We start from the raw sequence: 16,963 nt of genomic DNA, 5'->3' as shown, positions 1-16,963 counted from the left end.
AAAGAGGTGCTGCAAAATCAAAATTAATATTGAAATGTAACATAATTAGGTGCTGAGTGTTTTGCAGTTTGATGACCCTGCTATTATTAAATGCAGATTGCTAATAGTGTGCTAAGCATTCAGAAGATATATTATGTAAATACTGAGCATTGTGATTATTGTGAAATCTATACAAGGGCATGTCTGTGCAGTTATGTTTCTGTGGCACTGAGCCTGCACTTAAGGCTTCTTATCCTGAGCACTTCCACAGGAAAATGCTCCATTGTAGGATAATCCTAAGGTGCCCATTAGGAAAATTACTGGAGGAAGCATAAGAGTCCTCAAGCTGAAAACTGAACTCAGTCGTTTTTCTAGGTATATGTGAAAGGAACAGACCAGAGGTCTGTTCTGGAGACTTACAGCTAGGAGGAGAATACTTTCTTACTGTATTCTGGTGGTAATGCCTGCGGTGAGAATACGACCGCACTGGGTGTCTCAGCTAGGTTACTTCTCCTTGCGCTTGAAGACAGCAAAGGGAAATCACATACAGAGCATCATAGGCTAACACAATAATTCCAGGTCAGCTATAGGGTTGGACCAGGTTGCTCAGGAATTTATCCAATTGAATCTTGAAAACCTCCAAGGATGGAGCTTGCACAGCCTCTCTGGGAAACCTGTTCTACTGCTCGACGGTCCTCATGAGGAAAATGCTTTTCCTTATAATCTGTTTGACCCTCTCTTGTTTCAACATATGCCTGTTGTCGCTCCTCCTGTTACCACTCTGAAAAGCCTGGCTCTGTCTTGATGACCTTCATGTAAGTACCTGGGGGGTGGGCATTGTCCCCAGAGACATCTCTTCTCCTGTCTGAACAAGGCAAGGTCCCCCAGTTTCTTCTTACTGGGCAAGTGCTCCAACTCCAACCATCCTGGTAGCACTCCTCTGACCTTCCTCCACGTTGTTATCTTTGCTACAGTGGCTGACCAAAACTGAACGCAGTATGTCGCTGCAGTCTAATGAGTCCCAACTCTTGTGGAATAATCCTTCCCTGGATCTCCTGTTTCTGCTCCTGCTCCTGCAGCCTGGGATGCTGTTGACCTCTGCTGCCAGGACATACAACTGGCTCATGCCCAGCTTGCTGTCCAGCAGGAGCCCCAAGAATTTTTCCAGAGCTGCTGTCAGTGCCCCAGCCTGTGCTGTTGAGGGGGGTTATTCTGTGCCAGAGGCAGGACTGATTGTGTCTCCCTGTTGAACGTCATAATGTTCTTGTCAGGCCTTTCCTCCAGTCTGTCCGTGATGGCAGCCCTGCCCTCGAGTATATGGACTCGCCCCCACAGTGAAGCGTCATCTGCAAACGTAAAGAGAGCACGCTCCTCACCTCCTCCAGTTCATTGATAATGATGAGGACGAGCTGAAAAATGGTTTAAGAAGTTATTACCTCTCAGATAATAATTACTTTCTTTTATCCGATACCTTCATCTCACTTTGGAAGACTTTATCAACAGAATGGATAAAAGAAATCGGCATAAAACCGTGTGGTTTTACCAGTACAAAACAATACTAATAGCTAGAAGCAAGGTATTCTTCAGGGAAAACTCTAAAAACATTAGGCTTTAAAAGAAACTTTAAGCTAATATGTATCTCTTATAAGTATTAGCTTTTCAAAACTCTGTCTCCTATGCCAAAATACTCTTGCATGTTTGGGCCACATCCATTAGCTTCTTCACCCATGCAGTCAGGGACATCAGACTTTTGTGCAATTATTTATGCTTATAGGAAAAGGGATGTTACTCACATACCCAGAGATTTAATTTTATTCTGTTTTCTTGCTAAAACGGAAGGAAGAAACAGGAGTCATCTTCCTTTTCAGAAATTTAGGCTTGCTTTCTTCCCAATTCCATGCTGGAAGAAGCACGTCATTGTTTCATGGTTTCACAGGGCTGCAATGTGGTTGTGATTGCACAGTTGTTGATATGTTCCTTACAGGATCTCCTACACCAGCATCTGTTTCTTTCAGATTGTATATGGACGCAGGATCATGTTTGTGTTAAAGTAATCAGAGCATATCATTTGAGATCATCTAGGTTAGCATTTGGTTCTGATCAGAATTGGTTTTTTAAAGTGATTTTGGCTGCCTTGTGGGATGGCCTTTTAGAAAAGAAATTGGTTTTTTTCCAATGAAACTGTAACAGAAAATGTGATCCAGAGGCATTCCTCATTAGCATTGCACTGCAGCTGCCAACAGGCACTGTAGTCAGCAGACTTGAAGTGATGCAAACTAACCCCCTTAAAACACGTACAGCATGGATGTCATATCATCCAGACCCTCTGTTGCTGTGAATCGCTCCTGGTGCCCACATTCATCGCTCAGGTCGGTGCACCCACAGAGCCAGAGTTTCGCTGCTGTGCCAGTTGGTGGAGTACAGGTGTTACCCAGTTGGACGTAAAGGAAGAAAACTGTGTGAAGAGGCAGTGATCTGAAGGTTGTACTGTCTGACTGGCACAGAGCAAACACATGAGGAAAAATACAGTACTCTGAGGTGGAGACCGAACTAGTACTGAACTAACTCAGAGGGTTCGGTGGCCGCATCCCTTCTGATGCGGCGTTGGGCTCGGAGACAGATTTACACTGCCATTGTCTCTGGCCTTGCAATGCTTTATGTAGCACTCAACCGTTGGTTTGCTGGGAGCGGCCTTTGGATGGTACCCTAGCAATAAGCTTCCCAATTTATTCCTTCTCTTAATACTCTCATCTGGTTGTTCCTTCACAATTGTATCATCCTCATGCCACTTCATTAGCCTTAAAAACATTTATTTTTACCAAAATCATCATAAACTGGGATTGAAAGATGATGGTCCAATATAGTACAGTGCCACTTGCACTGCGTACGCACTGCGATGCTTGAAGCCTGAAGCCCACTGCTCAGTCTCATATCTGTCTGCGAAGCACAAACTCCTGCATTTCTCTGCAAAGAGCAGATCTGGCTTAGGACACTTAGCCCATAACTATTAGCAATCTAAGCAGGCTAATTTCAGAGGGATTAACAGACTGTGCCATCTGAAGATAGCCAGTTTCTTTCTATTCGGAGTCCAGAACTTGTACAACTAACTCAAGAGTCCATGGGATTATAAGTAGTTAGTTAATTCAAACAGATTTACATCCTTAAAACAAATGATTGGTCTTCAAACCTGAAAAACCTTTCATTTTTCACAGCCTTTTAAATCGTGATGAGTTTTTAAAAAGGCCATCAGCATTCTAGATTTACAGCTGGCATGTCACAGGTGTTTACTGGCGAATGTTCACTCAGGATTCACTCAGTAAAATCTACTTTCTGAATGAAAAGTAGAATATTACACAAAAGCAAACATCACCACTGGCAAGGTAAAGATCACCTCTTTGTCTCATTCACTGAGTGAATCAAATCTCTCTTACCCTAAATCAATAGAGGAAAGGAATGAATTCACGTTAAACAAAGAAAATTAAATAAACAGACTTATTCCTCCAGAGTTCTTATTCTGTTATCAGCTTATGCTGTTGTGAATGAAGTTATTCTTTAAAGCACTTGTACAGTCATTTTGGGGATTCTAAGCTTTTCACTCTAGTGACTTCTCAGCGCCTTTGCTTTCCAATATGAATCTAGGAAAACTTCCAAATAAGGTAATTCTTGCTTAAGTTTACACTTCATTGCCTTGATTATGCTATTTAGGAAAAAATCGCCCCAGTCTTTTTATATCTCTGGCACCATTTCTTACTGATTTCCTCCATCACTCAAATAGCTTCTTTGATTGGACTTGTTTCTTTAATTTCCTTCTCTATTGCTATATTATTTCTTCCTCTTATTCTTTTCCTGTAATATCAGTATTTCTTTGTATCCCATACTTTCTATTTAAAGAAACGTCTTTCCTTGTTTCTTTTTTTATTTCGGGTGCTGTCTGCATTTCTGACTTTTTGGTATATGGAGGTTTTCCTATTAGAAGAGCCCCACTCCATGTCTGTTTTCCTTCTGACTCCTCTGCTTTGGCTCCTGTCACTGCATCCGACTCTTGTAACTAAACTCATCACTCCAATAAATTATTTTTTAAAATTTGCCTTAGGGTTCCCGTCCCCCCCGTCCCCCCCCCTTAATTCATTACTACTTAAGTTGGCTTCTTTGAGGCAGAAAATTCGCATGCAGTACCTGTTCTACCCACTCAGCTCTGATGTCAGCCCTTCCGTATGAACATTTCAGCATCTCAGAGGGTTGTATGCTGTATACACTTTGATTTTTTTTATTTTCTGCGCATCTCCCACTCTTTATCTTCTTCACCTCTAACTCAACTTTTTTTTGGCAAGCCGCATGCTCTACTAAGGTCAACCTGACAGCAGGAAGCGAAACTTTGGTATCATGCATTGACTGTGCCACAACCACTGAAAAAGCCAGATTTAGTACTTGAAATTCCATTAAAATTGGCATCTTTTATGGAAACAAGAAAAAGCTCAAGATATAGTCTCTCCTGGAGATTCTGAGCAATTCTCCTCTCTCTATAAATCTTACGATAGAAAACAACTACAACATCATATTTCCTAATTCTCACTGCCTCTAGGATGATGTTTTGAAAAATGCTATCCAGACATTTCTTTATGAAAAGAAATTACATATTGCAGTTATCTTGCAATAATTTCAAGGGAGCAAAACAATACAATTCTTCAATGTATTCAGGTTTTCATTTTTGTATATTAGAATACATACAGATGTCTTTCTTTGTATTCATTGTTTTATGATCAAAAAGTTGAAAAGATAGTCATATATGCACATATTAGTATTAATGGGAATTGTAGGTCCAAATCAAGGAATGCCTTCTGAAAGAAACTGGGAAATGCACACTATATTTTGTATACTATAATTCTAAATTGAGTTGGCAATGACTAAGGCAGGTGGTTTTATCTCCTTCTCTAAGAGCTCCCATTTAAAAGAGACTTTGTGGCAACACTGGGAATCTTGGTCTTAACGAAGAATCAATGTGTTTTGTTTATTTATTTATTTATTTGCTCTTGATGTACACTGAGTCTGTCTATTTCTTTACTGGGAACTGAGCAGTTCGGGACAAAATTAATTAGTAGCAAACTTCTTTTCTAGGAACATTCTCTCTAGAGACAAGAAACCTCTAATTTTCTATATATTTGGGATGAGTTTGAATAGCAATTTTGGTATGTGTTGCTGGAATACTTTTTATACTTTATATAGCAGAACTCTGTTTACTTTGAAGGTTCCTTTTTGCTCCTCAATTTTCCTTCAGTGTCTTCCCTGCAGTTCTCCTTTGTATCTTGATTTCAGTCATGTGTTAACTTCTTTCAAGTTCTATCAAGTTCCAGCGCTACGTATTTCAGTTTTCCACAATATTCTGCACATAATCTTTGCAATGATCTCTAGGATCTTGAAGTGTATAAAGATAAACATCATAACTAACTGTTCAGACATGAATTCTTAGTTTAGATTTGCTTGCTTTTTAATTCTTATCTTAAATTCAAGATTTTTACAACTGGTAAAATACTTCTGCTGTAAAGCTATCGTCAGAGCGATGAGAAGTAGGACCTGTCATACTGACCATAGCAAATACAAGCTTTATATGTACCACGCTATATTTTCTGTTTCTAAAATGGCTGTTTATCCTCCAACTTCACAACCATGACATCCAAGCGTGTTGTGATGGAAGTACAACAATCCTAAGCATGGTTTTTATTAGCTAGATTTCCAGGAAAAAAAGCTTTGCAAAAAAATTTCAACAAGTCAATGTGTGTCTGAATTGTTTTTATACATTTCTGAAAAGACCAAAAGTCAAAAGCCAGACAGTGCTATTGTATTTCTTTTCTGTCTTTTTTTAACTAAGAACATTTATTTGCAGCAGCAGTGCAGTGGGAGGTTATTATGTGAGATTTTCTTTACTTCAAAAAGTTTGCAGTTAGGATGAAACACAACAAGACAGATACAATGTACAGACAGCGTGGGAAGGAGAAAGGTAAAGGATAACTGTGCTGCCACATTTCCAAAAGTGTGAATCTTCAGTATTTGACAGTTTTGAAATATGTAAACAAGAAAGGCTTAATTTCAGTCACTTCTTCTTGCTATCAGCCGAGTAATGTAAAAGACATTTATTTATTAAAAGTGCATTTGTATGTTACTGCTGTTCATAACAAAGAAAAAAAAGAGAAATGTATAGAAGATAGGGATCAGGTTTTTTATTTAAATAGAAGACCTGTCAAAATTCAGCATACAGTGTCAGCAACTCTCTTCTGAGTGTTAGGTTGTATCATTGCTCTTCATGTTAAATTGTCATAACATGCCTGTCATTGCGTCTTTCAATTAACCTTTAAACCAAGTTTGAGAAATATACAAGGAATGAAGTTTAAAAAGAATCCTTACATTTAATAATACTGTCCAATAATCATCATTCTTTCTCTTGGTGTTGGTGAAATCATCTGGGCATGAAGAGTCCTCTAGTGATTCCTAATACCTGGATTTCTTTCCATTTACCATACCCTTTGGCAGTAGCTTATTGTCCCAGTCAAGTCTCTAGTAATTTACTGATACTAAATTCCCTAGAAAGTATGTATTTTTTTTTCAGTGATTTACAGCTGTACTGTGTCATAGTATAGTTGAGGAGCTTCTTTTTCTTCCATCTTGCATAAGTTTTACAGGGAGTCCTGGCAATAACTGTGGAAGTTGGAGGATGGCACTTTAAATCACAGTAAAATAATTCATATACAACATTCACCATGACATGTAGGTCACTGGCACAGGCTCCCCAGGGAAGCAGTCATGGCACCAAGCCTGTCAGACTTCAAGGAGTGTCTGGGCAATGTGTTTAGTCATATGGTTTAGTTTTAGGGAGTCCTGCAAGGACCAGGGAGTTGGACTCAGTGATCCTTATGGGTCCCTTCCAATTGAAGATATTCTATGATTCTGTGATTTCTGTTGGCTTACACCGCACGTCTGAAACCTGTATCTACATCCTTCTTTACTTCTTTCCTCTATCCTATAATTCCTCTGTTCAGCATGTATGCTTTTTGGGGCAGGGACCGTTCAGTATTGTGTTTATAGGAGGACAACCTATTATTGACATTCTGTGGATATAGTGGATTTACATGTGAATAAATTTTCTACGCCTCTACAATAAACCATTTCTGACACTTTTCATTTGATTTTCTTTTTCTGGGAGTAAAGCATAAATAGCCAAGGTTTATTGCCACTGTTTCCTTCCCTATTTAATCTGTAGTCCTGTCCTCTAATTCATGCTCTGGTTGAACATTTTTCTTTTCTGATACAGCACAGTACTAGTACTACATTCTCTTACTTTTTCCATGTCTCTTTCCTGTCCTTCCAGATAACTGAGAAACTTTCACACTGAAAATCCCTTTTCCCACATCCAGAGCTGCCCTTTTTAATTTCCTGCACCTCATAGGCAGCCCCTTCTTCTGTATACGTCTCTGTACCTCTTATTATTTCAACAGTCAATGTTATATCATGGATGGAAAGTTTTGAGGGTGTTAAGTATTTCTAAGGTCCCAGCCATATGGGCTGAGAGGTGAACTTGGACAGTTCATCTTGACAGGTCAAATAACAGAGGCAGTTTATGTAAGCAGCGTGGTGTTATTAAATTATTATTAAGTATAGTTTTATGTTAATGATGATACTGGTAGCAGAATATCACAAAGGACTTTTTACTGACAAGACCAAGTGCCATCATGACCCATCATGATTCCATGATATTATCAATACTGCTACGTCAGTCTTTCAATATGCATGTGCTAAGAAAACCGTATTTTCTACCTTGATGCAATACTGCTTCTATAATCTTTAGTGTTGCTTCACTACAGCATTTTTCCCAACATTGTGATAACTGCAAGACTGTGTCATTTTTTTTGTGTCTATTTCTGCATCCCAATTCACCTGTCTGGTTTCTCCTTTAAGGTAAATAATTACAGTTTAGAAGAAGTTACCCATGAAGAAGCAGTAGCGATACTGAAGAACACATCAGATGTAGTCTATCTGAAAGTTGGAAAGCCCACCACCATTTACATGACCGATCCTTATGGCCCACCAGATATTACTCACTGTAAGTGATTTTTGCAGCTCATTTTGTTGGAGATATCAGTTTGTCAGATGATTGTGTTTTTTTCATAGCTTGTCCAAAGTACCCCATTAAAGTTTATGAAACAGATTGGAAGGCTACAAAAATGAAATGTTTATTGCCACTTAAGCATGCTACACTCATGAAGTATTACAAATAATGTAACTCTGCTAAAGTATTTTTTCAGCAAAAGTAGCTGATCATCAATGTAGCAATGTAGCTGATGTACTGTTGTGCTGATTCCAATTAGCCACTGTCCAGGTGATTAGACTGAACTGTAACTCTTGTGATAACTATGTGTAAATATATTTTGAAATATGATTAAATTTGTAGACTGGAATCCTCTGAACAAGCAGCAAACCATCTTTTACAAACTTAGTGAAAAGCCTGAAAATAATATATATGATATTTGAATAAACTATCTACTTGGAATGTAAAAATCACGGCTCTACTTACACAAATTTAACCACTTTCTGTATATGTCCATTTCCTAAATTATTGCTCCACTTTGCTTTATTCTCCATCTGTCCATTAATTTTACATAAGTTCATCTGCTATTTTCTTTTAGGACCTTATTTGTTCTCGCATTGAATGTATGCTCTGTTATAGGAAAATTTGTTGAGACAATATAGTAAAGCTCAGTGCAGGATCTCGTAGGAGGGGAAGATTATTTTATTTTAAAACAAACTGATTTCACACAGGCTGTCACATCCACACACTCAAAACCGTCTAGGCTCATGTCCAGCATTCACGTAGAAAGACGTGCATCTGAGTGCATCACCAGGACTCCCTGAGATGATCAAGTACAGGGTGGGTGGCTGTGGAGTCTTTATCATACACATATACCTCCTTCTTAGGTTGAAAAAATCCTTGCTGATGTGCTTTTTGCACCCTTAAGGAGATGACAGCAATTAGGATCTTCTGTCTCTCCCATCTGTCCCAGCTATGCATGTCTTCAGGATTTACTCACTTCTCTTTTGTCTCCTTATATGATTATCCCTGGCTCACATCTAGTCTTTATCTCCTGCCATCATCTTTTAATGGCTTGAGTCTTCGTTTTAGTTTGGGTGAAGGCTGTCCTGACAAGTTACATGTGGTTATGTTGAGTACTGATGACCTACTGATGAATCTAGGTGCTATCAATACATGCCATTTTCATCCCTCTCCTGCCAGTCCTCCTGGTGTCCGTACAGGTATTCCCATTCCCTTTTCATTCACAGCAATCTTAACATTTCAGTTGCAGCTCTCTATGTCAGTGGTGCCTGTTGGTGTAAACACTTCATTACTGAAATTCCCTTTCTTCATTTAGATGTTCGTTAAAGACTGTCTGCTTTGGGTTCAACTACCAACAAGGACCAGCTGCACCATCCAAGAACTGGAAGGCAGTTTAAGTTTTGACAAGAGCTTCATCAACTGATCCATACCCATCTTGATCTTCTGCCAATAATCCTAGGGGCACTTAAGGCAGATTTTCCCAGTAAATGCTTGAGATTTAAATTTTACTGTGCTTTTGCACAGTGTTGCTACAGTGGACTAGGCCCCATCCCTGGAGGTGTTCAAGGCCAGGCTGGACGTGGCCTTGGGCAACCTGGTCTGGTGGGAGGTGTCCCTGCCCATGGAAGGGGAGTTGGAACTCGATGATCTTCAAGGTCCTTTCCAACCCAAACCATTCTATGATTCTATGATCTATAATCCTCCTTATTCAGACTGCTCCATAGAAACAGAAGGGAAGGTTTTGTAACATGCACATCAGGAGGTATACTCGACTGTGCTGAGGATACCTATTTACTTAGCAAATGTTACAACAGATGGCAATCAGGTTGTTCAATAGCAGTCTGGTCTGGATCTTAGCAAAGCCCAAGAAGTACAAATGCTAAATGTCCCTATCCAATCTCCTGCTTTATAATACTTTCCAAAATAATAATTTGGGAGTTCTAAAACAGTGTGTTTTATTATGTCAGATTATAGATCAGCAGCATATGAGAAGACAGAAGTAATTCCAGAGAGAGAGTAAAGGTTGAAAAGATTTGCAGTAGCCCATCCCAGACCGTTGGTGCATACAGATTCATTTATCCTCAGGGAACGTCTCATTATGCCTACACGTTCAGAGTATTTCAGAACGGGTAATGGCCTTTCCCTGTAGAGATGTTTTGCTTTGAAACATTCTGTACCCCAGCATCTGAAAGACTGAAACTAATACTAGAAAGTTTAGCTGTCTTCTTCATGTGAGAAAATTAATCATAACTCATTGCAGAAATGTCATTGTTTTTCCTATTTGTCATTGCCTTTTCTATTTACGTTAACTAGAGATTTCAATGCAACTATTATTCTGTCTCACCAGTCATAAATATTCCCAGTAAGTTCAGAATAGCAAAAAACAAGCAAACAAGACCCAAAGATCCAATACAGAATCAGACAGCATAGTCCTGTAACTTTCATTATTAATCATTAATATGTAAGAGATTTGTATCCACTTTCTATTTTAAATATACAGATTTACTGTGATCTAAATACCATCTATGTTGGTACTGAAATTTCAATTATATTGGGAATTTTGACACCTTTAGTAGATCACAGCTTTAAATCTTCACTACACATAATTCTTCCCACACATAAAATTCCCGCTCTTATCCTGCATTGAGCTCTCACTATATTACTGCCATTGCTGTATATTGGAGCAAAAAAGAGGGGTGTGTTTTTAATCTCATTCTCTCCTATTTACATGTCCTTCTTCAAATCAATTCTAATTGAAGAAAATGTTTCTTATCTCCTAAACAATCCTTTCGTATTCGGATCCCCTCTAAAGAGTCCATCCCTGCAAATGAGCCAGAATTATTATTATTGTTGTTGTTGGGTTTTGGTTGTTGTTATTGTTGTTGTTGTTATTATTATTAATATTATTATTAGCATTATTTTAGGGAAAGTCCAGCTGTTCATTCATTCTTGTTATGTTTTAAGCTCTTTTAGGCAAGGACTGTCTGATTTGGTCTTATTTACAGCAACAAGCACGTTCTTGGTACTTAACTAAAAAATGGTGCTCTTGTGACATTTAATCAAAGGTGAAAGTGGCTAACTAGAAATGCTTATTCTTACCATCAGCTTATTCTCCACCGATGGAAAATCATATACTCTCTTCTGGAAACAATGGCACTTTAGAGTACAAGGCATCCCTCGCCCCTATCTCACCGGGAAGATACTCACCCATTCCAAAGCACATGCTTGTGGAGGACGACTACACCAGGTCAGATGCTTCTCTATATTTGTTACCTTTCATGACAATCGCGAAGGACGTAGGTAAAGCATTCAGTGCACCTCCAATAGAACACAGCATATGGTTCTTTTCACCCATGTTCAAGGGAAGATGAATTGAAACTGTTACAGGTGTGAAGACAACCATGAGAAAGATCGCACGAATGAATGCTGACCCGAGATCCCTGTTGTCTCGGTGCAATCCTACACTCCTTCCTAAACAACATTGCTGCACTAGAGCAATGCTGGCACTAAGCAAAATTTTCTGCTTCTTAACAGGTGTATTAGCTGTGGTAGTTCCTTACTAGCACAATCAGGAGATCTCAGGATCAGTGACTCCTCTGGCTCACTGCATGTATGGGTGGAGCGACCGGATGTGCATTTGTACCTCTCCGTGACCATATCCTCTGAAAGGTCCAACTTGTTTAGTTTAGCAAAACCGAGGCTGAAATAGCCTTTAATTGCTCTGTGTGCACACACTGAAAGATAAATGCCACATGGAGTAAACACTATGGGAAAAGAAAAAAATGTATAAACCGGCTGCGAATAAATGTAGGAGGCAAACTGGAAAAAAAATTCTTAACCATTAGAGAAATCGTACCATGAAACAGCTTTCTGTGTGGGCGTGGAGGTTAAAAGGAAACTGTTTATGCAGTGGCACTTGATACCTGTATAAAAGGAGATCTTTGGTGTGATTAGCAGCAAAATGACCCTGGAAATTGCTTCTAATCCTTTTTATTTTAATAATCCCAAAAGGATCGAGACTACTATATGGAAGTATGTTAGCAGAATTTTATCTATGTAGGTGATTTCCAGGTAGAAAAAACACATAGGAAAATGCTGGGAGGGTTCTTTTATGTCTTGTGTTAGGTCAACACTGAATGTCACTGAGTGTGTATTTATTTTTTGTTTGAAGAGCACCACCATCCACTAAGAAGACAACAGTTGTTAAGTTTGTAAAATGAGCCCTCATTATAATGTCTAGTGCCACAGAAAATGAGTAATTAATTTTTTTTCTGTGCTTCACTATTTATAAAAATTCATTGTGTTTAAAGTTAGAAGGGGGCTGTTCCAATCATCGAACTTGACCTGCTGTGTATCTCAAGCCAAAGAATCTCACCCACTTATGTATTCATCGGCTTCATAACTTGCTAATTTGCATTTCATGTTTCTTGTTGTGTATGATTATGATCTCAAGCTGCTTAACTTGTTGGATCAGACAGATTCAGAGTAACTAAATCATGATACAGTGGTTAATCAGGATATAAATGTATGGAAACCACACCTTGCTTCCCTGTCTTGGCTAAAAGAGTTTCTCCTTTGTTTTGATTGAGGATGCAAAGCTGACATAGCTTTCCTTCAACTTATGAGACACTCAATTACGATGAATATTCTCCAAAGGGTTCCAAGAAATTACTTTTTTTTAATTAATAGTTAAAACATTGATTTCATTAAGTTGCTCATCAAGGCTTTACCTGACCTCATAATTTCTAAAATGCCTACTTATAGGAAGAATACCAATACAGTATCTGGGTTACAATGGTGAAGGCTTTGTCAATAACCTTGTAGTGCTGAATTCTCTCCTTCTGTATTGAGATGTCAGCACCACTGTTGCTGAGAAAGAGTTGGCAAAGTTTAAAAAAGAGAAAAAAAATGCAACCTTAGAAGTAGGTAACAGCGAAGGAGAGCAAGAAGTCACAGAAGGTGAAGTAAGTAATCCTAAAAAAGGAGAAAAGCTGCCCTGAGAATTAAAAGACCATTTAAACAGTTAGAAGAGCTGTAAGGTAATGAAGAAGTATCTTTAGATAGTCTTGTGTTTCTTTGTGTTCCATGCAGCTGATTTTAACTTTTTAATTACTTCTACGAAAAAAAAAAAAAAGAAAAAAAAAGAAAAAATAATGATAGATGAGAAGGCAATGACAGTTATAACCCATTAGTTCGCAGGTATCCAGTAGGAAGCATATGTGCTCAAAGAACCATGCAGGTTATATATTGTAATTAATTAGTATAGTCTTTTTGATCTTTTTAGGAAGAAAGATGTATTCCTATCCTGATATTTTTAGTTTGTTTTTAAACAAGTTAATATTGCTAGTTTAGCTCCTGACAGCTTCTGAGTGGAAGTGTTGATCTGCCTGAGGGTAGGGAGGCCCTGCAGAAGGATTTAAACAGACGAGATCGATGGGCCAAGGCAAACTGTATGAGTTTCAATAGGGCCAAATGCCAGGTCTTACACTTTGGCCACAGCAACCCCCTCCAATGCTACCGGCTTGAGGAGGAGAGGCTGGAAAGCTGCTCAGCAGAGAGGCACCTGGCGGTGTTGATTGATAGCCAGCTGAACATGAGCCAGCAGTGTGCCTGGGTGGCCAAGAAGGCCAACGGCATCCTGGCCTGTGTCAGGAATAGTGTAGCCAGTAGGACCAGGGATGTGGTTTTACCCCTGTACTTGACACTGGAGAGGCCACATCTTGAATACTGTATTCAGTTTTGGGCCCTTCACCACATTGAGGCACTGGAGCCTGTCCAGAGAAGGGCAATGAGGCTGGTGAGGGGTCTGGAGCACAAGTCTTATGAGGAGCGGCTGAGGGAACTGGGGTTGTTCAGCCTGGAGAAAAGGAGGCTGAGGGGAGACCTTATCGCTCTCTACAACTGCCTGAAAGGAGGTTGCAGAGAGGTGGGAATTGACCTGTTCTGTCAGGTAACAGGTGATAGAACAAGAGGAAATGGCTTCAAGTTGTGCCAGGAGAAGTTTAGATTGGATATTAGGAAGAATTTCTTTACTGAAAGGGTCGTCAGGCATTGGAACGCATTACCCAGGGTGGTGGTGAAGTCCCCATCCCTGGAGGTATTTAAGGGTCATGTAGGTATAGTGCTTAAGGACGTGGTTTAGTGGTGGGCTTGTCAGTGTTAGGGTAATGATTGGACTAGATGAGCTTACAGTTCCTTTCCAATCTAGCAGATTCTGTGATTCTGTGGCAGTAAAACCAAACACTGACACAGTCCGGCTGTTGTCTGAGGTATTCACACCAAAGTCCAGTTTGTCTTATTTGGAGAAAAAAATGCATGCGCAGAGAAGCCGTGTATATTCTGAGAAATTCTCCTCTCCTGTGTTCTTCTTCCTATCTGTATCCCCAAATTAGTGTGTTGTCTAATGAAGTCTAATATCTGAAATCTTCTGGGGCATTGGCACTATTGACAGGAGAGGTTGACTCCACAAGCGTGACCTTCTGTGGATAGTGTGTGGCAGTGGCAGAAATTAAGGTGTCCAGTAACAGGAGCAAACTGAATGCAACAGAGCAAATTAGACTAAAATCTCATAGTTCTAAACAAGTATTTACTTTGGTCTATTGAAAAGCAGAAGGCTATTATGGACTTAACTATATTAGTGATCATAGCTTATATGCTACACTGATACCCAGGGTAGAAAAGCACCAAGATAAAATGAATATAGTCATAAGAAAAATGGTACTTCTTGCGATCACATTTCCTCACTGGAAATGCATCATACAGCACTATCCGAGAGACACCCAAACAAGAGCCAGGAGACCAGGTTTCTCCTCTGACTACAACGACTGAGAACCTCTGATCCTCAAAACCAAACCATTTAACCCTTGAACAATGCTGAGCCTTTTTCTTCAGTAAGATGTCCATGTAGCTAATAATTGCCTATTGATTCAAGTGGGACTACTGAAAATGCCGCAGTTAATTCTTGCAGGGATTTTCACAGCTATCAACTGAGTGAATAAGAGTGAAGGCACTCTTTCTGTGCAATGCCATAGGGTTTGCTGATGAGTCTGCCGTTAAAATAAGAACATATTTGGAAATTTTTTGTTGCTGACCAGTTTAGAAAGGCTTAAAATCTTTTGGGAGGTTAATTATCATAGTGATAATTTTAGTGAAACCTATAGATCCCTTGATTGCAGCATTTATAATTAGGTTTCCTCACATAACTTTTTATAATTAAGATGATTGCCAACTACTGCAGCGCTATCCATTAAAAATACCTGGTTCTTGCTATAATAGATTTTCAGGGCTAATTTACGTGGTGATCACATAAGGAAATTTATTACCCATGCAGTCATAATGTGGCAACACTTCTGGTAGGTTTTCACTTGTGCCAGCTAAGAATATTTGGAAGAATAACTTCTCCATTATAAGAGACTTTTGCAATTTCTTAATTCTTTGTACACGTCCTCTGAGTGAGGCTGATGACAAGCTTTCTTATAGCTTACTTGCTATAATGAATCTATTGGTAAAGTTTAAATGGTTGAACAGTCAATTTGTCCACTTTCTCTTGCTTTTCTTTTTTATTTTTCTTATTTTTGCTCCAGTTCCATTTTTTTTTACCAAAATATTTGTATTTTGCCTAATAAAAGTAAGTATTTCTGTTGACAAAAACTTGTATTTTTTGGTCTGATATAACCAAAATCTGAATCTGCATATCCAAAAAAATCAATACAAATTTTACTTAACAAAACTACAGAGAAAAAATAATTTAATCCGAACACAAGGAATAGAAAAGTAACAAATCATCTTCAGCCACAAGTTTTAGTGAAGCTGGATGTTGTCTGTAAATTACTGAGCTTTTGTATGTTGAGTATATTATTAGTCCAAAATGCTGTCAGTGATGGGCATAATTTACTTTTTGTTTCGATGGATTAATTTTAAATTCACTAGGGATTGAAGCTTTGCCTTATTTTTTATAGAGATTGTCACCTTTTAAAATTTAAATAAAATACAGTTTCCAGTTAGTAGAATGTGGGATCAAAAGTGGATAACAGCTATATGCCAAGTAACTATCAATACAATCGTAATCATTCTGCGAGCAAGTCCTTATCTGTTTGAGTTTTTAGAAAGATTTAAGTGCTGTGCAGGCAATACAGGAGACTCCTTGATTTTGTTGCTGACAATTTCCTAATGCTGCTAGAGAGGAGAAACAGGAATAATTTGCTGCTTGACCTGCTGCTTACGAAAAGGGAAGAACAAGTGGCAAACATGATGATAAATAACAGCTGGGATCAGAGTGACCACGAGTCGGTTCAGTTCATGATTCAAAGGAAGTCTGGAAATATAGTCAGCAAGTGTTGACTGTAGACTTCAGAAGAGCAGACTTCAGCCTTTTCGGAGAATTGCTAAGCAAAATCTCTTGGGATGCTGCCACAGAGACATAGTGGCAATGAAAGATGGATGATTTCTAAATAAAACTTATTGAGAACACAGGAATGAACCATCCTGTTGAGCAGTAAGGAGGAGGATTCAGTAGAAGGCCTTCTTGGCTGAGCAAAGAGCTTTCTGATGACCTGAAATGCAAGAAGTAGATAAGCATTGTTTGAGAGCTTAGTGACAAAATCAGAAAGCTGATTGATTTGAGCTAAGACTTACAAGAATCATAGAGGATAACAAAACGTGATTCTGCAGGTGTGCTAGTTCCAAAAATGAAGGTAGAATTCGATGAAGGGAAAAAATGATGAATGGGGGGGAAGACAATGTGATGATAGAAAATATAGAAAAACCTGAAATACTCAACATCATCTTTGCCGGGCATTTAAGGGACCAGAAGGTAATTGGAATAGGCAGTGTAGATTTACTAAAAGCAAATAGTGTGCTTGTGCAGCCTGGTCGCCTTTCCTG

The 16,963-nt window shown here is 38.9% G+C and overlaps 1 protein-coding gene across 3 annotated transcripts in view; it reads left to right on the top strand.

Annotated features, from left to right (window-relative positions):
* The window catches only part of DLG2 (discs, large homolog 2 (Drosophila)), a 673,110-nt gene that overhangs the window by 371,377 nt on the left and 284,770 nt on the right, over positions 1-16,963 (top strand). For all 3 annotated transcript variants that reach the window (XM_009881201.1, XM_009881200.1, XM_009881198.1), the window contains 2 exons: positions 7,927-8,071; positions 11,186-11,327. In XM_009881201.1, the coding sequence (XP_009879503.1) occupies positions 7,927-8,071; positions 11,186-11,327 (287 nt within the window). The remainder of the gene's footprint in view (positions 1-7,926; positions 8,072-11,185; positions 11,328-16,963) is intronic.

The sequence above is a fragment of the Charadrius vociferus genome, unplaced genomic scaffold (genome assembly GCF_000708025.1).
Source record: "Charadrius vociferus isolate BGI_N301 unplaced genomic scaffold, ASM70802v2 scaffold1, whole genome shotgun sequence".
In the NCBI taxonomy this organism is placed as follows: domain Eukaryota; kingdom Metazoa; phylum Chordata; class Aves; order Charadriiformes; family Charadriidae; genus Charadrius; species Charadrius vociferus.
This window is presented reverse-complemented; position numbering and strand designations above follow the sequence as displayed.